General features: G+C 44.6%; 1 protein-coding gene across 3 annotated transcripts in view; it reads left to right on the forward strand.

Moving 5' to 3' along the window:
* The window catches only part of PPP1R12B (protein phosphatase 1 regulatory subunit 12B), a 195,165-nt gene that overhangs the window by 134,946 nt on the left and 33,097 nt on the right, over positions 1–27,122 (forward strand). For all 3 annotated transcript variants that reach the window (XM_063444424.1, XM_063444426.1, XM_063444425.1), the window contains one exon: positions 11,642–11,692. In XM_063444424.1, the coding sequence (XP_063300494.1) occupies positions 11,642–11,692 (51 nt within the window). The remainder of the gene's footprint in view (positions 1–11,641; positions 11,693–27,122) is intronic.

Genomic DNA, 27,122 nt, shown 5'->3' on the forward strand with positions numbered 1-27,122 from the left:
ACAGCCACACACACAGTCACACACACAGACAGTCACACACACAGACAAACAGTCAAACACACACTGGCAGACAGCCACATACACACAGGCAGACAGCCACACACGCAGTCACACACACGCACGCACATGCAGACAGTCACACACGCACACACAGACAGTCACACACACAGGCAGACAGCCACACACATACAGTCAGACACAAACACACACACTCACTAACAGAAACACACTAACAGAAACACACTAACAGACACACACTAACAGTCACAGACACACACTAACAGACACACACTAACAGTCACAGACACACACTAACAGACACATGCTAACAGACACACGCTAACAGACACACACTAACAGACACAGACACCCACTAACAGACACAGACACACACTAACAGACACACACACTAAGACACACACACACTAACAGTCACAGACACACACTAACATACACACACACTAACAGTCACAGGCACACTAACAGACACACACACTAACAGACACACACACTAACAGACACACACACACTCACCCACATTAACACATTATTTAAAATGTATTTAAACCCCCCCCCCCCCCAGCCTCCTTACCTTTGGGAATGCTGGGGGGGGTCTCTTCCTCCCTGGTGGTCCAGTGGCTGCTGGGCGAGCGGCACTGGCTGGCTGGCTGGTGGGCAGCTGGCGAGGGAGCACTTCCTCTGAGCTGTCTGCTCAGCTCCCTCGCGCGCCTCAGAGTGAGGCTGGGAGCCGGAATATGACATCATATTCCGGCTCCCAGCCTCACTCTGCGGCGCGCGAGGGAGCTGAGCAGACAGCTCAGAGGAAGTGCTCCCTCGCCAGCCGCCCACCAGCGCAGCCCGACCGCCCAGCATGTCTGTTAGCCGCAAGGCTAACAAGACATTTGCCGTGGGCATTTGGGGGCGGCTTTTTTTGCCGCCCCCTGGAAAATGCCGCCCAAGGCAAATGCCTTGTTAGCCTCGCGGCTAATACGTCCCTGCCGTGTGAGCTATGCGGCCGCAGGGCGCCCCCTGCTCCATGGCGCCCTGTGCGGCTGCACAGCTCGCACACCCCTAAGGCCGGCCCTGTATATATATATATATATATATATATATATACATACACACATGTTGTAAAAGTGTGTGTATACCCTCCACCATTATTAGAAGAAAGAAAAACAATTAAATATAATTAAAAATCTCAAAATCAATATTCATTCCAAGAGGGGATAAGGTGTCCAGCTCAAAGATCCACCTCATCTCTGTTTTATTAAAAATCTTAATAAAATCACCCCCACTCCATGGTTTTTTAACCCTTTGAATACCAATAAAATGTAAGTGTTTGGGATCTCCATTGTGTTTTTGTGCAAAATGTGCAGAAACGGAGTGGTTCAATATTTTATTTTTAATGTTTCTAATATGTTCTCCTATTCTTGTTTTCAGTGGTCTGGTGGTTCTACCAACATACTGTAGTCCACAACTGCATGAATGGAGATAAATGACATTGTTCATATTACATGAAATGAAAGAATCAATTTTACAAGTTTTTTTAGTGGTATAAGATATGAAACTATCTGTCTTTTTATTCTTAACTATGGTTTCTTTACACGCCTGGCAACTTCCGCAGTTAAAAAAGCCCTTTAATTTAGAACCTGAAAGGTCTCCATCTGTCATTTCTTTGGTTATACAACTTTTAGTTAAAATATGTTTAAAATTCCTGGCTCCCCTATATGTAATTTTGTTTTTGTTTTCCAATAAATTGCTCTAAATCTTCGTTCTGTTCTAGGATATGCCAGTGTTTATTTAAAATCTTTTTAAAAAGGCCACTTTGCGAATTATAATTACATATAAAATGAATCTGTTTATCTGGGGATTTATTAATTTTAGTTTTATACATCAAAAGATCCTTCCTGGGTTTATCCAGGATTTCTTTATACTGTTTTTCTACCTCTGATTTTTTGTATCCTTTATCTAGGTACTGTTTTTTTAAAATTCCCGATTGTTCTATAAAAATGTCATCATCTGTACAATTCCGTCTTACTCTAGTGAATTGTCCTTTAGGTATATTTGTTAGCCATGGGGAAAAATGGCAACTTTCCATGTTAATATAACTATTAATATCTACAGTTTTAAAATATGTACTAGTTTTTAAACACCCCTTATCTACATAAATCTGCAGATCTAGAAAATTAACCTTTACATGACTGACTTCTTGGGTTAAAACAATTCCCCATGTGTTAGAATTTAAAAAAAAACTTATAAAAGAATCCAAAATGGCACGGCCTCCTTTCCAGATAAAAAAGATGTCATCAATGTACCTTTTGTAGAGGACCAAGTTTGCCCCCCAGTCATGTCCAGAGAATACAAAGAAAAAGGTGAACACATGCGCGGTTCGATCCGCCCCCTATTCGTCATCATTGAGTAAACTTTGACCCTGTGCCTCACAGTCAGCAGACACATTCCAGCCAATCAGCAGCAGACCCTCCCTTCCAGACCCTCCCACCTCCTGTACAGCATCCATTTTAGATTCATTCTGAAGCTGCATTCTTAGATAGAGGAGGGAAAGTGTAGCTGCTGCTCATTTGATAGGGAAATGGATAGCTAGGCTAGTGTATTTAGTGTCCACTACAGTCCTGAAGGACTCATCTGATCTCTGCTGTAAGGACAGCACGACAAAAAGCCCTTTTTAGGGCTAGAACATCAGTCTGCTTTTTTTTCCTGTGTAATCTAATTGCAGTTGCCTGCCTGCCAGCTTCTGTGTCAGGCTCACAGTGGATACTGTGCCCACTTGCCCAATGCCACCACTCATATCTGGTATCACAATAGCTTGCATTTAAAAACAAAAACATTTTTTTCACTGTAATAGATTGAATAGCAGTTAGTTGTCTGCAAGCGTCTGTGTGTCAGGCCTACAGCGTGTGCTCTGCCAACCTCTGCCATTGCACAGTGCCACTCATATCTGGTGTCACAATAGCGTACATTTAAAAACAAAACCTTTTTTTTCACTGTTATACATTGAATAGCAGTTAGTTGTCTTCAAGCGTGTGTGTCAGGTAGTGATGTCACGAACATAACATTTTTGTTTGGCGAACGGCGAACACGAACTTCCGCAAATGTTCGCGAACGGGCGAACCGGGCGAACCGCCATAGACTTCAATGGGCAGGCAATTTTTAAATCCCACAGGGACTCTTTCTGGCCACAATAGTGATGGAAAAGTTGTTTCAAGGGGACTAACACCTGGACTGTGGCATACCGGAGGGGGATCCAAGGCAAAACTCCCATGGAAAATTACATAGTTGATGCAGAGTCTGGTTTTAATCAATAAAGGGCATAAATCACCTAATATTCCTAAATTGTTTGGAATAACGTGCTTTAGAACATCAGGTATGATGTTGTATCGATCAGGTAGTGTAAGGGTTACACCCGCTTCACAGTGACAGACCAAACTCCCCGTTTAACGCACCGCAAACAACCACAAACAGTCCATTTGCACACCCGTAAACTCCCCATTTGCACATGTTTTAGTGCAAACTAGTCTAACTACTAATATAGTTGAAACATGCTACTTTTATGCATGCCAGACAACCATGCAGGCCAGACTAACAAACATGCCAGGGCCAATCATAGTTAACCACCTCAGATAGTAACATGGCTCCCTCTATATACAGAGTAACATGGCTCCCTCTATATACAGAGTAACATGGCTTCCCTCTATATACAGTGTAAACATGGCTCCCTCTATATATAGAATAACATGGCTCCCTCTATATACAGAGTAACATGGCTCCCCTCTATATACAGTGTAAACATGGCTCCTCTCTATATACAGAGTAACATGGCTCCCTCTATATACAGTGTAAACATGGCTCCTCTCTATATACAGAGTAACATGACTCCCCTCTACATACAGAGTAACATGGCTCCCTCTATATACAGAGTAACATGGCTTCCCTCCATATACCGTGTAAACATGGCTCCCTCTATATACAGAATAACATGGCTCCCTCTATATACAGAGTAACATGGCTCCCCTCTATATACAGTGTAAACATGGCTCCTCTCTATATACAGAGTAACATGGCTCCCTCTATATACAGTGTAAACATGGCTCCTCTCTATATACAGAGTAACATGGCTCTCCTCTATACAGGGGCGTACCTGGAGCATTTGGCACCCGGGGCGGATCCTTTATTTGGCACCCCCCTCCCCAACTTTGAAATGTAAAAAACAACTGCATTTTTTTTAAATGTATGTGTATGCAGTGTGTGTATAGAGTGTGCAGTGTGTGCATAGTGTATGCAGTGTGTGTATAGTGTGTGTATATAGTGTGTGCATAGTGTATGCAGTGTGTACGCAGTGTGTGTAGTGCATGTAGTGTGTGCAGTGTGTGTATAGTGTGTGCAGTGTGTGTAGTGTGTGTATATTGTGTGCAGTGTGTATGCAGTGTGTGTGTATAGTGTGTGCATAGTGTATGCAGTGTGTGCATAGTGTGTACAGTGTGTAAAGTGTGTGTGTATATTGTGTGTATAGTGTGTGCAGTGTGTGTATAGTGTGTATGCATTGTGTGTAAGCAGTGTGTATAGTGTGTATATAGTGTGTATGCAGTGTGTATAGTGTGTATGCAGTGTGTGTATAGTGTGTATGCAGTGTGTGTATAGTGTGTGCAGTGTGTGTATAGTTAGTGCAGTGTGTGTATAGTGTATGCAGTGTGTGCAGTGTGTATGCAGTGTGTGTAGAGTGTGTATAGTGTATGCAGTGTGTGTAGAGTGTGTTCAGTGTGTGCAGTGTGTGTATAGTGTGTGCAGTGTGTGTATAGTGTGTGCATAGTGTATGCAGTGTGTGTATAGTGTGGGTGTATAGTGTGTGTATAGTGTGTGTGTATAGTGTGTATGCAGTGTGTGTAGTCCATGTAGTGTGTGCAGTGTGTGTATAGTGTGTGCAGTGTGTGTATAGTGTATGCAGTGTGTATAGTGTGTGCAGTGTGTATGCAGTGTGTATGCAGTGTGTGTAGTGTGTGCATAGTGTATGCAGTGTGTGCATAGTGTGTACAGTGTGTGTATAGCGTGTACAGTGTATGTAGAGTGTGTGCAGTGTGTGCAGTGTATGCAGTGTGTGTGCAGTGTTTGCAGTGTATGCAGTGTCTGTAGAGTGTGTATAGTGTGTGTAGAGTGTGGATAGTGTGTGTAGAGTGTATGCAGTGTGTGTAGAGTGTATGCAGTGTGTGTATAGTGTATGCAGTGTGTATGCAGTGTGTGCAGTGTATGCAGTGTGTGCAGTGTATGCAGTGTGTGTGCAGTGTTTGCAGTGTATGCAGTGTCTGTAGAGTGTGTATAGTGTGTGTAGAGTGTGGATAGTGTGTGTAGAGTGTATGCAGTGTGTGTAGAGTGTATGCAGTGTGTGTATAGTGTAGGCAGTGTGTATGCAGTGTGTGCAGTGTATGCAGTGTGTGCAGTGTATGCAGTGTGTGTGCAGTGTTTGCAGTGTATGCAGTGTCTGTAGAGTGTGTATAGTGTGTGTAGAGTGTGGATAGTGTGTGTAGAGTGTATGCAGTGTGTGCAGTGTGTATGCAGTGTGTGTAGTGTGTATGCAGTGTGTGTAGAGTGTATGCAGTGTGTATGCAGTGTATGTAGAGTGTGTGTAGAGTGTATGCAGTGTATGCAGTGTGTGTAGAATGTGTGTAGTGTGTATGCAGATGCAGTGTGCATGTTGTGTGGAATAAGTGCTGCCACTTACCTGTCCCTCCTGTCCTCCTCGACTGGTGGTCCGGTGGCACAGCATCACTGGGCAGTTTAGAGGGGCCCAGTATTCTCCATGCTCGTTAATAAGACTATCTACTGAGAGCGTTGCTATGGCAACGTTCTTGCGATCCACAAGAGCGTTGCTATGGCAACCCACGGCAACGCTCTCGCGGATCGCGAGAACAGAGGACCCTGCTGCTGCTGGATGGGAAACTCGGGTAGATAGTCTTATTAGCGGCCGGTCCCTTTACACAAGACACAGGGCAGCATTTTGCCGCCCCTGCGAAAGTTCGCCCGGGCACCCCCCTAGTGAGTGGTGTGGCGAAACCGACCTCGCCACGTGTCCTTGGAGGGGGCTGATTGCCCGCCTCTTGCCTTTGGACTATGGACCAGACTTTATGGGAATGTGATACCCCAGATAGCCATACCATGGAGCCTATTCATATAATGAAAGACTATGGGAAAGACTTTAGCTCCATGGCAATTGTACTGTGTGAGTAGGATCTGCGCGCTATTCGGTAGTTTTGTGCGTGCAGATCCCAGCTATCTGGGGATAGGTGAAATGTCTGTGTGTTATGTGTAAATGTGACTTTATGTATTTTAAAGTGTTTTATGTTGTTTTGCAACCATGTGGTTAATGGAGTCTGCCTTTAGTCCTGGGTAATTGGATTACTTCTCCAATTAACTCCAGGGCAGAAGGGAGGAAACCAGGGTGCATTGTGGGGATGGTTTTCTGCCAGCCAGAAAGGAACAAAAGATACTTTTAGTAACTTTTTTAGTAACCCTGGTCGGATTCATGCCATTTTTTAATATGTTGTTCCCCTGAATGGATTGATTGTGGATATGTATTTTTATGTGAATGTGATGTATGGTTTTAAAGTTATGAAAGTTGTGTAAAAGTATATTTTACACTGTATGCATAATGGGATTATGTGTCACACTAAGGGGAGGGGATGTGTGGGAGGTAACATCTATGTCATTGGTTCTTTTATGCCTCCCCCTGGGTGTGGCCTGTATGTGTGAGTTGGAAATAAAAGCCAGGCTGGATGAGCCAGTCCAGAGTTCCTGTTTTACCCTCAAAGTGATGTGTCGTCTCATTATTGGGGGAAGGATTTATTGCATGCTGTTCCAGTTGACTGCTAGGAGTACAAGCCTATTCGTATGGTTCCTATTCAATGGTCTACAGCATTCATATGCTTGGGAGAATTTAAAGGTTTCTCGGATTCGGTGATTGTGGTGTCTGCCAGAGTGCTTGGAGTCCTCAGGAAGCACTAGGAGCATCCTTTAACGGAGGTACCAAGTCGGGGTGCCAGGTGATCCGTTACATTGGTGGCAGCGGTGGGATGGCGTCCTAGTGCGAGGTAAAGCAGCTCGGAGACACAGTACGTTTGGATTTACAAATTGAGGGCGACGCTAGTGTGCCTACAGCCTCCCTGTCTACACAAAGATTTGGGAAAATGGGGTTCGTAGACCCCTGGGCAACACACACACCTGAGGAAGAGAGTGAATTAGAATGGAGAGATAATGCCCGGAAAGAATTATGGTACGATGCCCTGGAGGAAATCCAGTATCAACGGCAGCAGCGCCTTCCTGGTGTCGCATACCAGTTGGAGGAACAAATGGCCTGGCGGATGCCACTTCTGGGAGATCAACCTGGAGGGCAGCGGGTAAGACAACTCGAGTACCTCGTGGAAAGGGAACTGAGCCTGGACGCCTCATACCGGGCACTGTGGTGGTGCACTGTCCAGCCAGAGACGTGGAGGGCAGAGGGCATCCAGCCAGAGGGGGAGAACTACACAAGCCCTGGCCTGTTGTGGAAAGCCTTAGTGGAGGATGTCGACTTCGGCAGTCCAGCAGAGTCACGGTACTGGGCTATCTTTCATTACCGAGGTGAGATGATATTGGACTGGCGAGATCTATTGGACTGGGAGAAGACCTCCGACGTTTCGCTGCCATGGAACGAGAGCTGGAGATGGACTATGTAGAACTATTAAATTCCTGCCAGCCGCAGAGCAGGGACGCAGACCGGGAAAACTGGGTGGCCTATAGAGTTTCCAACTCTCTCCTTGACCCCCTTCAATCTGGCTTCCGCCCTCTCCACTCTACAGAGACTGCCCTTATCAAAGTTACTAACGACCTAATCACAGCTAAATCCAAAGGCCACTACTCCATACTAATTCTTCTTGACCTCTCAGCGGCCTTTGACACCGTTGATCATGCTCTCCTTCTTCAAACTCTTCAATCACTTGGTCTCTGTGACTCTGTCCTCTCATGGTTTTCCTCTTATCTCTCCCAACGCTCATTCAGTGTCTCCTTTTCTAATGATACCTCCTCCCCTTGCCCTGTCTCGGTTGGAGTTCCCCAAGGCTCTGTCCTTGGTCCCCTTCTATTTTCTCTTTATACTGCCTCTCTTGGCAAACTTATTACCTCTTTTGGATTTCACTACCACCTGTACGCTGATGACACCCAGCTATATCTCTCCTCCCCAGACCTCTCCCCTGCCGTCCTGCAACGTGTCACTGCTTGCCTTTCTTCCATCTCTGACTGGATGTCATCCCGCTTTCTGAAACTCAATCTCTCAAAAACTGAGCTCCTTGTCTTTCCTCCTCCTAATACTGATCCTCCTCTTTCGCTCTCCCTTCAAGTTTGTGGTACCAACATCAGTCCATCCTTGCAAGCACGCTGTCTTGGCGTCATACTTGACTCTGGTCTCACCTTTGAGCCTCACATCCAGCATGTTGCCAAATCCTGTAGATTCCATCTTAAAAACATAGCCCGCATCCGCCCCTTTCTTGCACCAGATACTACCAAGGAGCTTGTCCATGCTCTAGTAATTTCCCGCATGGATTATTGTAACCCTCTCCTGATTGGTCTTCCCAATAGCCGTACTGCACCCCTACAGTCCGTAATGAACGCTGCTGCTAGACTGATTTTTCTCTCTAGTCGTTTCTCTCACACCTCGCCCTTCTGCCAGTCCTTACATTGGCTTCCTGTATGCTATAGGAGTCAATTCAAGGTACTAACTCACACCTATAAAGCACTGAACAACTCTAGCCCCTCTTATATCTCCTCACAGATCCATAGGTATGTCCCTTCTCGGTCTCTCCGTTCTGCCCATGACCACCTCCTATCCGTTGTCCGCACTCGTACGGCCAACTCGCGCTTGCAGGACTTCTCACGGGCGGCTCCCTTCCTATGGAATAGCCTGCCTACCGCCATCAGACTCTCCCCTAGTCTTGCATCTTTTAAGAAGTGCCTTAAAACCCATCTCTTTAGGAAAGCTTATGGCCTCCAAGACTAACCCTTACCTCACACACCTGTCTCTTGCCCTCTCCTAAAGGGCAGCCCACCTTATTTGATTGCAAATTCCTGTCCTAATGTGTTTTACACTCCACCTCCTATAGAATGTAAGCTCGTTTGAGCAGGGTCCTCTTCAACCTATTGTTCCTGTAAGTTTATTTGTAATTGTCCTATTTATAATATTGTAAAGCGCTACGGAATTTGTTGGCGCTATATAAATGGCAATAATAAATAAATAAATAAATGTCGATATAAAGATAATACCAAAGTCCTTGCCCTGAGGCTCTCTCCCCTACTCCCTATCCTGATTCACCCAGATCAGGTAGGTTTTGTTCCGGGCAGACAGCTGTACGAGAATACGTGTAGAGCAGTCAATGTCGCGTGAGCCATGGTAATAGGGAAGACACCATCAATAAAACTTAACTTTTATTGGTATAAATAAAAACTAAATAATTATATACAAGCAGAAAAACTAATTATATACATACAGAACCAATAACAATGTAAAAAAAAAAAAAACTCCTTGATGTTGCTGCAATGTGATATACACTGCCTGTATAATGGAATAATAAACACAGTAGCAATGAAAATAAAAAGAGCAGTGATAAGGTGAAGGAAAGTTTCACTTCATTAATTAGCAAGAGTAGCAACAGGGTAGTAAACACGTTAGACTGGATCTCACATTCTGGACTAACACTCTGACAGCTGCAAACCAATGATCCAGGTAAACTAATTTGGTACTATATCTATATGAGGATAGGGGGGAAATACCTATACTGGACACTTGTACCTTCGAGGGCACCCCCAGTCTACACTCCTTCTCTCCTTTAATAACAAAGTGGGCTGAAGAATTTAAATTCACCTAGCAGCTGTGGAGAGAAACTGCCTGAATTGGGAGAAACATGAACAATCAAAAGTATAAAACCAAAAAATCAACTTCCCAATTTATCAGATTAAAGAAACAGACTGGATAGCTGGTCTGATAACCATTGAAGCTACACCAGCTTTGGGAATATAGTTAGATAGATAGATTGGGAAGTTGATTTTTTTTTTGGTATAATACTGTTGATTTTTCATGTTTCCCCAGACTCCTGACTTTTGTTCAGGAGGGGAGGAGTGTAGACTACGGGTGCCTGCACTATTTAGGGGTAATGTCCCATTTTGAGGGTGTTGTTTTACTTACTGAATTATTGATCTATATCTACAAGTTTCTGATGTAACTGTATGTTTGGCTTGTTGTCCCACAGTAATGAAACCCTTTCTTTTTATTAAAGGGACACTATAGTTACCAGAACAACTACAGCTTATTGCATTTGTTCTGGTGAGTAGAATCATTCCCTTCAGGCTTTTTGCTTTAAAGACTGTCTTTTCCGAAAAAAATGCAGTGTTTACATTACATCCTAGTGATAACGCCACTGGCCACACCTTAGATGGCTGCTAAAGCTGCTTCCTTGGGCAGTGCTGCAGAGTAAGCAGCACTGTCATTTAGTGTCTCCACCCTCTGCATGCAGGTACTGTACTTTCCTCATAGAAATTAATTGATTCAATTCATCTCTATGAGGAGATGCTTATTGGCCAGGGCTGTGTTTGACTTGTGCTGGCTCTGCCCCTGAGCTACCTCTTTGACAGTCTCAGCCAATCCTATGGGGAAACATTGAGATTGGCTCAGACCACTACTTCTGCTGATGTCACCAGACAGAGACAGTTCAAGGGCAGATGCAGCAACTTCAGACTTGAATACAAATAAGGTTTCACTATATTTAGGGAGGTAAGAGGGGACCAGGGGTGGTTTTAACACTATAGGGTCAGAAATACATGTTTGTGTTCCTGACCCTATAGTGCTAATGACTTCTCCTCATTCACTGCATAACACGTAAATAAAGACTTTACCCCTAGACCAAGGTGTGTTAGCACTTTGAAAGCATTATTTTCTCCAAATAACATCCAAACTGACAATGTGTGTGTTTTAGTTAAACAAGTTTGTAGTTTGCTTTCATGTGTTTAGTGGACATGCCCCTACTGTTTAGGGTACATGCCTCCACTGTTTAGTTGACATGACCCAATTGTTTAGAAATTTGCTGTCAAAATAGACAAAATTATATTTTTAATGTAAAGTATATTTTCAATGTAAAGTATCTGAATATTTTTAAAAAGTCAGTCATTTGATCCATGATTTATCGCCTCTCAGTAAGCATTTTAATGCTTAGACTAAATCCAAAGTTAATTTGATGATCAATAAAATGCACACAGTAAATATAACTTGCACAAAGTAGCATGTTAAAATTAGACAATCCTGTGAATTTATTAAAGTGAGTTTGTAAATAGTTATTATAATAGCTATTATATTTTCCAATTTATTTGAATAGTAAATTAGAAAAAAGATGTTCTAAATGCAAAAAATGTAGTAATGTTTGTATTACTTTCTAGTTTTTGAGTATTTCTACTTTATTTGTGCATTCCTTCACACACAAACACAATAAATGAGTAATTCACTAAAAGAGTTCAAGGGGTTTTAATTTGAGAATATCCTACTTAATTACTCAAAGTGTATACTATTTTTCTCTGAATTTATATCTGATTTTTATACTATTCAAATATTTTTCAGAAACAAGACCAGTCTTCAAGTCAGTCAGGGTTGCTGGAGGCAGAGAAGAGGGTGAGTGTCTGCTTAAAACATAAGCAACTTGTAATTTGCAATGAGTATATAACATATACAAAATACTTGCAGCAATATGCTTTCCATACGATCATGCAAGATACTTTTATTTACCGTACTCCCTTGGGAAAATTAAAAACAAATTTAATGTGACAGTCACACCTCCACGACAGCAAGCACATCATACCCTAATATAGCAGGAAACTTTTTTGCAGCATAAATATGATGTACGCTTTATGTAGCATATTGCTATATCCTTATAATAATGTACTTTTAAATTACAGGTGCATCTAACACATCAAAAAAACATAAATCACAATATAAAAGCCAGATTTTTTACCATGGCCAGTGCCCTAAAATCACTATCGTTATTTTTTTATTTTTTTATTTTATGAATCAGCATTTTCCTATAGTGTTAAAACACTATTTGGGTGGCTGCACCCCTTAAATAGGATAAAAACTCACCTTTATTCCAGCGTTGTGCTGGTCTTCCAGTGCTGGACACACCAAATCCAATGCTTTCCCATAACATGTTTTTTTCTGAACCCAATATACATAATTACTAGACTTGGAGATTTATTTCAGATGTTTACTGTACTTAGCTAGAAACCAGTGCCAGAACTATTTTTGAGTGACAAATAGGAGACTGGCAGGTACTGTGTCATTGATCCTAGTGTAAGACTAGATTACCAATCTACTGTGCAGTGTTTCTTAATGGGACATTATAGTCACCAGAACAACTATTGTATTTGTTCTGGTGAGTAGAATTATTCCGTTCAGGCTTTTTGCAGTAAGCACTGTATATTAAGAGAAAAGGCAGTGTTTACATTACAGCCTAGGGATACCTCCACTGGCCACTCCTCAGATGGCTACTAGAGGTGTTTCCTGGGGCAGTGCTGACATTCAGTATCTTCACCATCTGAATAGAGATACTGATCTTTCCTCATAGAGCATTGGTGCTGATTGGCCAGGGCTGTGTTTGGCTTGCACTGTCTCTGCCCTTGCCCCACCTCATTGGCAATTTCAGCCAATTCAATGCTTTCCTATGGGAAAGCATTGTGATTGTCTCAGATCATCACTTCTGATGATATCAGCCAAGGAGGCAGATCAGGGGCAGAGTGGGCAGCAGACTAGAATTTATGTAATATTTTACTATATTTAGGGGGGCCATGGGGGCTACATAGTGTTTTTAACACTATAGGGTCTGTAATACATGTTTGTGTTCCTTACCCTGTAACGTTCCTTTAACATGAAACAGAATAATGAAGCAGTAGTAAACCCACCAAGCAGAAACCCATTTTGCAATACAAACATCTTTTTGCTGAATAAAGTTGTTAGTTTAACATATTACACAATTATTTGTATACCTAATTTAATCCAATAAGAAAAAAGCAACAGATAATCAACAATGTTACTCCCTAACTCTCAAGAAAAAATTGAGAAAGAGTCCTGGAAGGCATTGAGTTCCCCAATCAACCATTAGTAGTAGTGCCATCGAGAATCTGAACAGCTATTTTTCAGCCATGAGAACTGCTGCCATGTCCTCCACTTCTGCCACCACCACCACTGTTAGAAGTATGCAGACTGAAGATAGTGGATTTAGCAGAATGCTCATAATCTCTGGTTCACCACCCAGGAGGCAATTTTATGTTTCTCAGCATTTTCATGCTGCAATAACTGCTGCTGCCACTTCCATTGGCATGCAGCTCATTTTAACACAGCTAGATTAAGCATTACAGCTTCTGTGTTTCTAGCCATCCACCAATAAGCAACTTAGGGAGAGCTCAGCATAGACTGTCAGTGCCATCTGTGCCACTCTTTACTAAATTAGTAAAGCAGAGTACCCAAGTAATGTTCCCAATGTATGGTCTTGCTGGTGAGAAATCTAGTGATGATAATATTGTTCTTTCCTTTACCAATACAGACATTTTTGTAAGTCTGCCCCAGGAAATAATCGACTATGATACAGAGGAATTACAAGAAGAGATCAGGGCCGGACTGGGGAAAAAATTTGGCCCGGGCAGTTTTCAATCACAGCGGCCCCCTGGGAAGGGGGCGGGGCCAGAGAGTGTGTGTTTTGTCATCACTAATAACAAGCATGCCCCCTCTCAAAGTGAGCATGTTGGTTCAATCTGCAGAGTCCCGCTGAAGAGCTCAAGCATGAGAAAAAGGCCCTGTATTTGTTCTGCGCAGCGCAAGCAAATGTAATTACATGATTGCGCTGTGTTTGCTTTTAACTTGTCTCTGGTGTCTCCATAAGTGGGATACCAGAGGACAAAAGGGCCAGGAAAGCGTATTGTGCATGTGTTTGGAGCCTGCTTGTGGGATTGCGTGTGTGTAGAGTGAGCTGATTGTGTTGTGGTATTCATGTTTGTGGTGTAATATGTGTGGCATGGGGCTGTAGAGAGTGTGTGTATAAGGGGCATTGTGTGTATAGGGAATATAGTGAGTGTGTGCATATTGGCTGTAGTGTGTGTATATATATAGATGACATAGTGTGTGCAGGGGTTGTAGAGAGTGTGTGTTTAGAGAATGTTGTGTGTGTTTGCTTACAAGGAATGTAATGTGTGCATAGGGGATCCAGAGTTTGTCAGGAATTTAGTGTGTGTAGGTGGTGCAGTGTGTGTGTGTGTGTGTGTGTTTGTAGGAGATCTAGTGTGTAAAGGACCCAGAGTGTGTATAGGAGATTGTGTGTGTGTAGAGTGTATATAGGGTAAGGGATCTAGTGTGTATCTGGAGCGTAATGTGTGTAGTGGTGCAGTGTGAGGGGTGCTGTAGTATACATATATATATGGTGGGGAAAAATTGTGATAAAAACCCCTTCCACCTGAAGTCTGTGGATAATTAATACAATGTTAAACAAAAATCTGCACACCAGTCAAGCCATAAGACTTGCTATTCCCACAGAAATCCCATAACTGCAGCGGTGTTACAACCGCAAAGTATTCTGGGTGGGCATATGCAAATTAGTTTAACAAACAATCACATTTTCCGCATCCAAGGCTAGAAGCAGACCCTCTCGGCTGGGCCTCCGGAGCTGCTCCATGGTATGCATCACTTTGTACGTATTGTCCGAGCCCTGTCTCCCTCTGACAAACCCTGTTTGATCATCACCAATCAGCTCTGGCAGCAATCCGCCCAGTCTGTTTGCCACGATTTTAGCGTAGATTTTGGCGTCCATATTAAGGAGGGAGATCGGGCGATAGTTTTTGCAGTCATCTGCGGGTTTACCGGGTTTTGGGATGGTGATAATTGTGGCCGTAAGCATCTCTGGAGGAAGGGAGCCAGTCGTGGAGGCCTGTTGATAGACTCTCAATAGGTGGGGTGCCAATGTGTCTGCAAATTTCCTATAGTATATGTTAGTGAAACCATCAGCTCCTGGGGATTTTGCCAGAGGCAGGGTTTTGATGGTTGCGCTGACTTCGGTCAAGGTTATGGGTTGTTGGAGTGTTGTAGCTTGTTCGGGTGTGATTTGTGGCAAGTGTATCTGGTTGAGGTATTTGGAGATGCTATCTTCAGTCGGGTTATATGCATAGGCGTGCGCAGCCTATTGCATTAGGGTGTGCACCCTAAAGCACAAGCACACGCCGCGTATATATATATATATATATATATATATATACACACACACACACACACACTGCTGTGTGTGTGCTGTGTGAGGGTGCTGTTAGTGTCATGTGTATGTGAGGGTGCTGGTAGTGTACTATGTGGGTGAGGGTGTTTGTGTGTGCGTGCTTGTGAGGGTGCTGTGAATGTACTGTGTGTCAGGGTGCTGTTTGTGTGTGTGTGTGCACTTGTGAGGGTGCTGTAAATGTACTGTGTGTGAGGGTGCTGTTTGTGTGTGAGGGTACTGGTAGTGTGCTGTGTGTGTGTGTGTTTGTTAGGGTCCTGTTTGTGTTTGTGAGGGTACTGTTAGTGTGATGTGTGTGTGAGGGTGCTGTTAGTGTGATGTGTGTGTGAGGGTGCTGTTTGTGTAATGTGTGTGAGGGTGCTGTGTGTGTGGGTGCTGTATGTGGGTGCTGTGTATGTGTGTGGGTGCTGTGTATGTGTGTGGGTGCTGTGTATGTCTGTGGGTGCTGTGTATGTGTGTGTGTGCTGTGTATGTGTGTGGGTGCTGTGTATGTGTGTGTGTGATTGTGGAGGTGGGGGTACATTACTTAATATCCCCCCTCCCTTCTTACTTTATGTAGGGAGGGGGGATCTTTCCTTGCTGCCTTCCCTGGTGGTCCAGTGGAGGTGGGGGCAGATCAGTTTTCCCCCCTCCCTTCTTACCTTATGCCTGGGAGGGGGGATCCTGCTGCTGCTGCCATCCATCCCTGGTGGTCCAGTGAAGAGTGAACTCTAGCCCTGCAGGGCTAGAGTTCACTCACGCGAGATCTGAGCGTTGCCACGGCAACGCTCAGATCTCGCGAGAGGAACCCGGCGGAGCTGCTGGCAATAGCTCCCCGGGTCCTCTCCTGCCTCCCTCACTGCCTGTGAGCCGGTGGGGAGAGAGGCTGAGAGCAGAGCCGGCGCTCGGATAGCGCCGGCTCTGCATGAGCCGACAGGGGGGATCCTGAGATCTCCCCTGCCGGTCTCAATACATAGGCGTGCCGCGGGGATTAGGGTGTGCCCAGGCACACCCGGCCCTGAGGTGCAAGTTGTACAGTTTGGCGTAGAATCTCGCAAAGGTTTGAGATATGTCATTGGGATTTAGTATTTTCTGACCCCTATCATTTATAAGGTGTGCTATCTTTTGTACATTGCAGTTGTTGCGTAATCTCGCTGCTAACAATTTAGTGGCTTTACCGCTTTGATGGTAGGCAGTAGCCTTTAGTTTATGGAGTAGTCTCCTAGTTTTGTCCGCTGTCAAGTCTCTTAGTTTGTCATATTGTAGGGTGAGTTCCGTCCCTGTTTCTATGTTGGTCTGAGTCTTGTTTAATGCAGAAAGTTGTGCTATCTTTATGTGGCATTCCAACAATGCCGAATCTTGGATTCTTTTAATATGTGAAGCTTGTTTAATAAATAGGCCCCTAAGCACCGCCTTATGTGCGGACCAGACATTGGATGCCGTGGTCTCTTGGATGGTGTTTAATTTAAAGTAGTTTATGAGCTCATTCTTAATGGTAGCGGTGAATTTCTCATCATTCAATAGGGAGTCGTTAAACCTCCAAGTACCTTTCCCTTTGTACTGGAATTCATCCTTCAATACCAGGATGACCGGGCTGTGATCTGACCACATAATCTCACCAATCCCACAATCAGAGATAAGGGGCAAGATCACTCTATCAAAAAAAACCCCATCTATCCGAGAATACGAGTTGTGTACCCTCGAGTAAAAAGTATAATCTCTTGTTTCAGGACTAAGGGTTCTCCAAACATCATAGAGGTCATGCAGCGAGAGTGTCTTGGTGATGTTCTTGTGGGTCTTGTCCTGTGACAATCGAGTATTATTGCCCCTCTGAGTTGATCTGTCCAGGGGTGATTGGGTGAAGTTAAAGTCGCCACATAGCAATAGATTACCTAGGCGATATTGGTCGATTTTCGTTAGCAGGGACTTAAGGTATTGATTGGAATTCTCATTGGGGAAGTATGCCGTGACAAGCGTGTATTGGGCTGCGTTAATGAGGCACTGCAGGATTATGAATCTACCCTGGGGGTCTATATATTGCCTCTGGGTAGTGAATGCGATGTCTTTATGTATTAGGATAGATACGCCCTTGGTTTTGGTTGCCGAGAGCGCATGGTATTGTATTGGGAAGTGTTTATTAAAGATCTTAGGTGTATAGCTTTTCTTAAAGTGGGTCTCTTGAATACATGCAATGTCTATTTTAGATTTTATCAAATCCTTGAGCAATAAACACCGTTTCCCTGGGGTATTCAACCCATTCACATTATACGTTACTACTCTTATGATAGTTGGGGACAAGTTTCGCTATGGCGCATGCTGAGTGAAGGTGAACTGAGGATAGAGTGATGACAATCAAGTTGCCCATATTGTAGTTATACCTAGATAGCAAGTACCGTATTTTTCGCTCCATAAGACGCACTTTTTTTCCCCTCAAAAGTGAGGGGAAATGTCTGTGCGTCTTATGGAGCGAATATGAAGCTTTACTTACCTGTCTTGCAGCGTTGGCCGGCAGCACAGGGCGCACCGCGGTAGTGGAACTTGAATTTCATGTTCCGGTTTTCCGGCGGGACTGAAAGGAAGCGCGCACAAGCTGAGTGCGCACTTCCTTTCAGTCCCGCCGGAAACCGGAACATGAAATTCAAGTTTCACTACCGCTGTGCGCCCTGTGCTGCCGGCCAACGCTGCAAGACAGGTAAGTAATTATAGGACAAGGGGAGGGGGACAGTATGGGAGGGGGATAAAGTCTATGGGGAGGGAGGGGGGGTGGAAGTCTATGGGGAGGGAGGGAGGGGGGGTGGAAGTCTATGGGGAGGGGGGGGGTTGAAGTCTATGGGGAGGGGGGGTGGAAGTCTGTGGGGAGGGGGGGTGGAAGTCTGTGGGGAGGGGGGGAGATGAAGTCTGTGGGGAGGGGGGGAGATGAAGTCTGTGGGGAGGGGGGAGATGAAGTCTGTGGGGAGGGGGGGAGATGAAGTCTGTGGGGAGAGGGGGAGATGAAGTCTGTGGGGAGGGGGGAGATGAAGTCTGTGGGGAGGGGGGGAGATGAAGTCTGTGGGGAGGGGGGGAGATGAAGTCTATGGGGAGGGGGGGGAGATGAAGTCTATGGGGAGGGGGGGAGATGAAGTCTGTGGGGAGGGGGGGAGATGAAGTCTATGGGGAGGGGGGGAGATGAAGTCTATGGGAGAGAGGAGAAGACTATGGAAGGGGGGGACACTATGGGACAGGGGAGAAAAAAAATATTCTGTACAAACTGTCCCATAGTAAGAAACACTATGGGACAGTTTGTTCAGAATATTTTTTTTCTGGGTTTCTTCCTCTAAAAACTAGGTGCGTCTTATGGTGAGGTGCGTCTTATGGAGAGAAAAATACGGTATATCACGGACATATCGTTCTGGTTGCTCCAGTTGGGTCGTACTATACGGCTTTTTTGGGATATTGTGTCCCGTGTTAATTTACAGTCTGCTGAGGTAAACCTGGTTAGGTAGGGGAAAGAGGGAACTAAGGAGGGAATAAACTGGGGATGGGGTAGGGGGTAAAAAACCCTATTAAGCTCTACACGAGAGAGCTGGAGCGCGCCAAGCTGATCTTGGCTGCAATTGAGGGGGTACATGAAATAAGCCTGGTGTTTGGAGTGGCTCACGTGTGGCCTTCAGGGCTATGAGTATTTTATGTGTAGTTTATAGCTGTAACTACTATATTTACAGTCCTGGGTGTCTGGTACCCTTTCTTCCTTTTGGCACAGATGCTTATTACCCTCTATTAATTGTGTGAGGATGCAGAGGCTTCCTAGGAGCCGCAAACTTCCCTATCTGAGTTGCACGTAAAAGACATAACATTTTATAACATTTCTTAACCAACAGTACATAGATACTAATGACTGCTCTGTATGCAGCAGTTGAAGTTAGGTATACTTAACACTCTCTTAGTGGGTGGAGAGGCAGGCCTTGCATTCTTTCTGTGTTCAGGCAGGGGTCCACTCTGGGGACATCCGAGGTATCTTTGCTTGGTTGGGGTCACCTAATATAGCAACTGGGAGTCCCCACAACTTAAATTTCTCTTTGCCAGCCGCTAGCGAGTGTACAGCGTGTAGCGAGTCTTGGTACTGGATGAGCAACTTTGCAGGGTATCCCCATCGGTATATAATCCCTTTTGCTCATAGCGTTGTCGTGAGGGGGTTCAGGCTTTTGCGGAATTGTAGGGTTGCAGCCGACAGGTCCGTGAAGATTTTTAAGTCCTGGTAGGGATCTGGCATGCCGGGTGTTCGGGATGCTCTGACCAGCCTCTCTTTAGCATGGTAGAAGTGGACTCGGACTATCACATCCCTCGCGGTGGAGTTGGGGAGGTGTTTCGGCCTTCTCAGCCTGTGTGCTCGGTCGATGATGAGCTGGTCTGGATGGGTCTCCGGTGTCAGCGCCTGGAAGGGGTCTAGCAGGTAAGTATTAAGTGCTGGATTGAGCACTGATTCTGGGATGCCGCGTATTTGCAAATTATTGCGTCTCGATCTGTCCTCCATATCGGCCATTTTGACCGCATGGTCGTGTAGGACGGTGTCCAGTTCTTGCAGCTTCTCTGCGAGACCGTTGTGTGCCTCAGCGAAATCATCCATCCTTTTCTCTATATGAGCAGTATGCTGGCCTACCTCAATTATCTCTTTTCTGAGATCTGCCGTGAGGGTTTGAATCTGCGTCGCCATGTTTCTCTGGATGGTGTCAGTGAGTTCTGACAACATTCATTTCAGTTGCTGAGTTGTAAGCGGGCTGTCCTCTGGTCCTGCATCTGAGGACATTGGGGATAGAGGGGGGTCCTCTTCGGAGCGAGCGGCACCGCCATCTTCAAGCGGGCTGCGGCCTTCTCACGTGTGTGGTGTCGCCGTCTTGGCCAGGAAGAAGGAGGCTCGATCTGCCTTTGCAGCTTTAGTTTTTTGCCTCTGCGACATCTCTGAAGGGTCGAGAGATGTTAATTTTGCGTTTAATTTTTTTTCAGTCCGGTTATTTTTAGCCCTGAATCACCCGGTTAGCAGGAGCCTCGTTAGAATGCGTCCATGCAGCTAGGTGTCAGGCCACGCCACGCCTCATTCCATTTTAAACATGGATTCCCTTTAAACTGTGTTTGCTGTATACAACAGCTTGAAACACAATATAGGAAAAGATGCAAAACCAGTGAACCACTCATGGACAGCTGTTTCGTTGTTAATGCAACTCGTCAGCATGAGGTTGGTTACTGGTTTGCTTATTGAGGCTTGGTAGTGCTTGGGAAGCAAAATCCAAATAGGTTATGGTGGGGAAAAATTGTGATTGAAAACCCTTTCCACCTGAAGTCTGTGGATAATTAATACAATGCTAAACAAAAATCTGCACACCAGTCAAGCCATAAGACTTGCTTTTCCCACAGAAATCCCATAACTGCAGCGGTGTTACAACCGCAAAGGATTCTGGGTGGGCATATGCAAATTAGTTTAACAAAGAATCACATTTTTGCCTCATTCCATTTTAAACATGGATTCCTTTTAATCTGTGGAAAAAGCAAGGCTTATGGCTTGACTGGTGTGCAGATTTTTGTTTAACATTGTATTAATTATTATATATATGACCGAAAGCAAGGAATTGTGCTGGAGGGAATCTATATACCTCCCCAGATTTTGCAAGGTTCCTACTTACTACCTACTGTGTAATTAGCCCCAGGGAAATGTGTTATGTTAAAATTAATATTTGGGCCCTGGGGTGGAGCACTTGGAGAGTAGGGTAGGTCAGTGCTCCACTCCACATTTTGGAAGTTGCTTGGAACCTACAGGTGAGAAGTCCAGTTCCAGAGTTTCAATCCTAATTTAACTCACCTGAAAAGGATTGTCAATTACAGGTGCTATTAAGTACTCCCCTGCCAAGGGAGGAGGGAGATTGTGTTTGATTTCTGTGAGTGGAAACAGAGAGCTGAAAAACCCTGAAACAGTAAGGTTGTTGTTTATGTTTATGTTGGGAAATGGACAAGACACCCAACCCAGTTAGCTAATTATTTTGTTTAGTTAGTGCTCAGAAGAGCAAGGATTTTGTTTTATATATTTTGTTACCTTTTATACCTTACTGTGCATTTATTTTGGAACCACAATAAAAAGAGCAAGTCCTTTTACCTCATCCAGTGTGTGAAGTGTCTCTAAGGCCTGAAAAGACTGTGTGTAACACCCCAATCCCAGGACAATGTACCAAGGGAAAGGAGTACTTTTGTCACAATGTATATGTTTGGACGTATTGTATGTGTAAGATGGTGTGCTGTGTGTGTGTAAGATGGGTGCTGTGTTTGTGAGGGTGTTCTTATCTACTGTCACATTCTATGTTTCTAATTATCTTTGTTAACTCACTGAGGGTTATTTTATATATTATACATGTGTGTGTGCTATATATGTGTGTGAGTGTGCTGTGTGTGTGTGAGCGTGCTGTGTGTGTGTGTGTGTGAGGGTGATGTGTGTTTGAGGGGGCTGTGTGAGTGAGGGTGCTGTCTGTCTGAAGGTGCTTTGTGTGTATGCTGTTAGTGTGAAAGTGCTGTGTGTGTGAGGGTGCTGTTAGTGTGAATATGTTTATTTAAATATGCATTCATTTTGTATTAAAAAACAAAAACAATTTATACACCCCCCCCCTTCTTAATTTTAGCCTGGGAGGGAGGCCGTGCTGCAGTTCCTCTTGGTCTTAGTGGTGAGTGAACTCTAGCCTACAGGGCTAGAGTTCAGTCTCGCAAGATCTGAGCGTTTTGCTGTGGTAACCGCGGCAACGCTCAGACCTCGCAAGAGGAACCCGGCGGAGCTGCTGGCTAGAGCTTCCCGGGTCCTCTTCTGCCTCCCTCCCTCCCCAGCCAGCAGCCGCATATCAGTGCCTGTGGGCCGGTAAGGAAGATCTTTGATCTCCCCACCGGCCCATGAAGGCACACAGCAGGGCCGCTGCTCGGCTCTGCATGGACAGACATGGGAGATTCTGTGATCTCCCATGCTCTCCTCGGCCCATGACCATTGCGGCCCATTGGGCATTTGCCGCTGGCCAGTCCAGGCCTGGAATAGAGTACAGAGGGAGAATTCCACTATGTTTGCACCTATTGTGGATTTGCCACTTTGAGAGGTAGACTCGCCTCATTTAATGGAAACAGTTAATATGTCATCTCCCACCAGTTCCAGAAGTATCTCACCCAGTAAGATTATTATTATTATTAACACAATTAGCTCCCTTCCGATTGCACTAGTTAAGCAAGGCTAGTATTGCAATAGCTTTCAAAGATGCAAATCTGCCAGAAGGGCAAGGGTTGTGGCTAATAGATCTCACTGAAGCAAAGTTTGGCATTGCTTCAACAGCGAATAGCAAATTGTAAATTGTGTGGCAAGGAAGTGAGTAGGGGGAGAGTGAAAGTTTATCATACTAGTGCCAATATGAAGTCTATATTACCAAAGGAAGAAGCAGAAAGAAAAGATACTAGGGCAGACAGCAGGGCCAATGGAGCTGTATCTGATTCGAACAGCTGCCAGCTAGTCTCAACATCCCCCTGCACTGTCTGAAGGCGATAGTAGTTGAGTAGTAGTTGTGAAAGGCAGAGGGGATTGCTGAGCTTGGTGCCTCTAGGTGGCAGGGACAGACAGACTCTCAGTCCAAATTAGCCCAAGAATGTCTGTCAGCCCACTCAAACATTTTGATGTTATTCCAAGGGAATGTTGATACAGCAGACTAACAATATCACTCACCTGACTGCCAAGCGGATTTTCGTAGATTGTTGTTGATCCATGATAGAAAGGGAATCCTTTAAGCAGCTATCACAGGCTCTTGTACCGCGTTATGTACTTCCCTATCAATTGTCTTTCATCAGGAAGATCATCAGTGTACCGTTCCTGTCTGCTACTAGTAAAGGCACCGCTTGCTAATGCTGTAGCTCAGGGGGTGCACTTCACCAAAGATTTTTGAAGTATTCCTACTAGCCAGCATGCCTTCCTCTCTTCAAAGGCACACTTGTGGTAGGGCAGGGCTATCGATCTCTCTTGCTACATAGACAAAAGTGCACTTCAGCAAATATCTTGCAGACAATCAGAAAATTATGTCAAATTGGATGGGAGTGCAGACACACACCAATCTTTACATATGGCTCATGGTGATCACAATGTAGCTGCTAACATGGTCAAAACTCTTCCAGATGATTACTATGTAGGTGTGCAGTGTCCTGCATGGCTCCTACCTCTTGTAGAGAATGTTGTAATTCAGGAAGTCAACACAAAGGTGTAAATCATACCGCACCCAGGGCCGGACTGGCCCACCGGGATACTGGGAAAGGGACACATGGAGGGCTGGGGGCTAATGGGACACATACAGGGATGGGAGGGGTCTAATGGGACAAATGGGGGGCTAATGAGACGCATAGTTACACAGCTGAAACGAGACTTGTGTCCATCAAGTTCAGCCTCCCTCACATTTGTTTTTTGCTGTTGATCCAAAAGAAGGCAAAAAGAAAAAAACAGTTTGAAGCACTTGCAACAAACTAGGAAAAAAAATCCTTCTTGACCCCAGAATGGCAGTCAGATTAATCCTTGGATCAAGCAGCTATTACCCTATATTGAAAAATTATATCCTTGAATATTCTGTTTTTGCAAATATGCTGTTTGCTGTTTGCTAGCTAGTTGCTGTTTGAACATCTGTATGGACTCTGATAAAACCACTTCTTCAGGCAGAGAATTCCACGTCCTTATTGTTCTTACAGTAAAAAAAAACCTTTCCTTTGCCTTAGACGAAATCTTCTTTCTTCCAGTCTAAACGCATGACCTTGTGTCCTATGTAAAGTCCAGTTTGTGAATAGATTTCCACACAATGGTTTGTATTGGCCCCGAATATATCTGTATAATGTTATCATATCCCCTCTCAGGCAACATTTTTATAAACTAAATAGGTTTAAATTTGTTAACCTTTCTTCATAGCTGATATGTCCCATTCCTTTTATTAATTTTGTAGCCCGCTTCTGCACTTTTTCTAGTGCCATAATATCCTTCTTTAGAACAGGTGCCCAAAATTGCACAGCATATTCAATATGTGGTCTTACCAGTGATTTATAAAGAGGCAAAATGATATTCTCGTCCCGAGAATGAATGCCCTTTTTCATGCATGACAATACCTTACTGGCTTTGGCCACTGCTGATTGACAGTGCACATTTTTGCATCGTTTGTTGTCTATAATAATCCCCAAGTCCTTTTCGTGTGTTGTTATCCCTAATTCACTTCCATTAAGGGTATACATTGCTTGTGTATTCTTTACGCCGAAGTGCATAACTTTGCATTTTTCAACATTAAATTTCATCTGCCATTTGAGTGCCCAGTCCCCCAGTCTATCTAAATCCCTCTGCAGCAAAGTAATATCTTGCTCACATTGTGTTATTTTACAGAGTTTTGTGTCATCTGCAAACACTGAAACATGACTTTCAATGCTGTCTTCAAGATAATTTATAAACATGTTAAATAGAAGGGGTCCCAGAACAGACCCCTGAGGGACATCACTTGTCACCTCTGTCCAGCTTGAACATTTACCATTAATGACAACTCTTTGTACTCAGTTTTTAAGTCCATGTTCTACCCAAGAACAAGCATTTCCATCTAGACCGATTTCCTTAAATTGAACACTAATCTATTGTGTGGAACTGTATCAAATGCCTTGGCAAAATCCAATTAGATCACATCCACTGCAACACCCTGATCTATACTTCTACTTACTTCTTCTTAGAACGCAATCAAGTTAGTTTGACATGACCTGTGCTTCATAAAACCGTGCTGATTTTTGCTCATAACTATGTTCTTCTCAAGGAATTCTTGAATATTATCCCTTAATAACCTTTCAAATAGTTTACCAGCCACAGAAGTTAAGCTCAGAGGTCTATAATTTCCAGGCAAGGATTTTGAACCCTTTTTGAATATAGGAACCACATCTGCCTTCCTCCAATCCTCCGGAACACTTCCTGAAAGAAAAGAATCTTGAAAGATTAAAAACAGAGGTTGGGGGGCGGGGCCAGGCCGCCGAGCAAGATTGTCGCATGTCAGACCAGCTCCTAAAAATTCAAACGAAACGAGCAAGAAAATCAGACTTTTGGCATAAAAAAGCTGACCAATGGCGGTAAACCTCATCGGGTGGAGAGTACCGGACCCAGGGTGAGGCTGGCCTGACTGGGTTCAGTCCCCTGGTGGAAGAATCCTCACTGGCGCCAAGGAGGCCTACTCCGGCGGTGAGTGGAGCAGACGGCCGCTGCTCTGCTATCCTGCCCAACGGTGCTCAACCAAGGGCCAGACCAGTTGGGAAATGGCCCCGCACCCCCCCCTTAGGACCGGGGGGGTGATCCCGGTCCTCACCCCCGCATGCCCCGACCACCCAGAGAGCAGCAACAGGGCCGCCCTGATCCGACACCAAGACGCAGCAGTCAAGATGGCGGAGGCCATAGGTGACGGCGCCAAAATCGGCAGCGAGGCCCAGAAGTGGCCCACACCGCTCCCCCTGCAAAGAATGTACCTCCGGGCCGACCCGGCAAGAGGCGACACTTTCACGAGTGATTCCTACTGGATGCACCTTTACGGCTACAGCTTGAGGGACCCACTACCAGAGCCACAGATTACTCACCGACACAGAAACCGGTCCACGCTGAGACACCCAAGCCACACACTGCCGGACCAAGGGGACTACGACTCACATCACGGCAGCACAGACTGGCACAGGGGTCTCCCACTCATCCCCTAAGAGGCATTGGCTGATACTAAAGAGACTAGGACGTTATGGGCTGAGTGCTCGCTACTGCTCAGGTTTCTCTACTCTAACTGGACTCCCATGACTGTCTGCCGCCATTGCCTTTTCCCTCTCGTTTTCCTAGCCTGTTCACACGGGGGTCTGCGGGGAGAGATGTCACTGGTAGTTTCTCTGTTGTAACATGAGAATAATTATGCCCAGACTGGCTCAGATTCAAGCAAGTCTGAACCTATTTATGATTTTGCTGTCTGCATTCTATGTCTCATAACATGCATGTCTATATTAAGCTTTTTGCAGCACAGGAGGTCAGATAGGCATACTATGTAGTGACCAATTGAGAAAGCTGAACGGATTCGGCGAAATGCGTTTTGGACTATTTGAATGTATGTATCAGATTGATTTTTAATGTTTAAGCAATAAATGCTCTTAAAAAGCTGAAATACATGCATTTGAAGTTTCATCTATCCTGCTAAAAGAAGGGAGAGAGCTGTCCTTAAACTAGCTCATACACTATTATACTGGGAGGCAGGTTACAGGCTCTTAACCAGGTGAGGAGTAACCTTTACTTTTGCACTTATCCTATTATTATACTGTGTCCATAAGGATTTCAACACCAGGGCGAGTTCTTCCTGTCCTCCCCTCCCCTGTTTTTGTTTCCCTTTCTGAGGAGTACACTCCATCTGGACGTTGAGGTGTGTGTCACCTGAATGACACAAAGCGAAAGTGATTAGAGCCAATCCAAATAGGCTCTAAACCACGTGAGTGCTTCTTAATTATAAGGGGTATAATTATTTGTAAAAATTGGAATACACTATGTACCTTTAAATTTCTTCTAGCTACCAGGAGACTATCTACACCCCTAAAGCAATTTGGGGAGTAAGTAAAAATGTTATAGCGCTACACACTTTCACTACTACACACGGGTTGTGGAAATAGTGTACCTTGTATTCATTGAATTTGGAGGGATTGGAGAGGTCCCACTTTTTGTGTGTGAGCAGCTGCATTAAAGAGCACTTGTTAATTTTATTTTAAAGCGCCTATAAAGCACAGATCATTTTTAGTGTTGTCGCGAACCCGAAATTT

The sequence above is a fragment of the Pelobates fuscus genome, chromosome 1 (assembly GCF_036172605.1).
Source record: "Pelobates fuscus isolate aPelFus1 chromosome 1, aPelFus1.pri, whole genome shotgun sequence".
Taxonomy (NCBI): domain Eukaryota; kingdom Metazoa; phylum Chordata; class Amphibia; order Anura; family Pelobatidae; genus Pelobates; species Pelobates fuscus.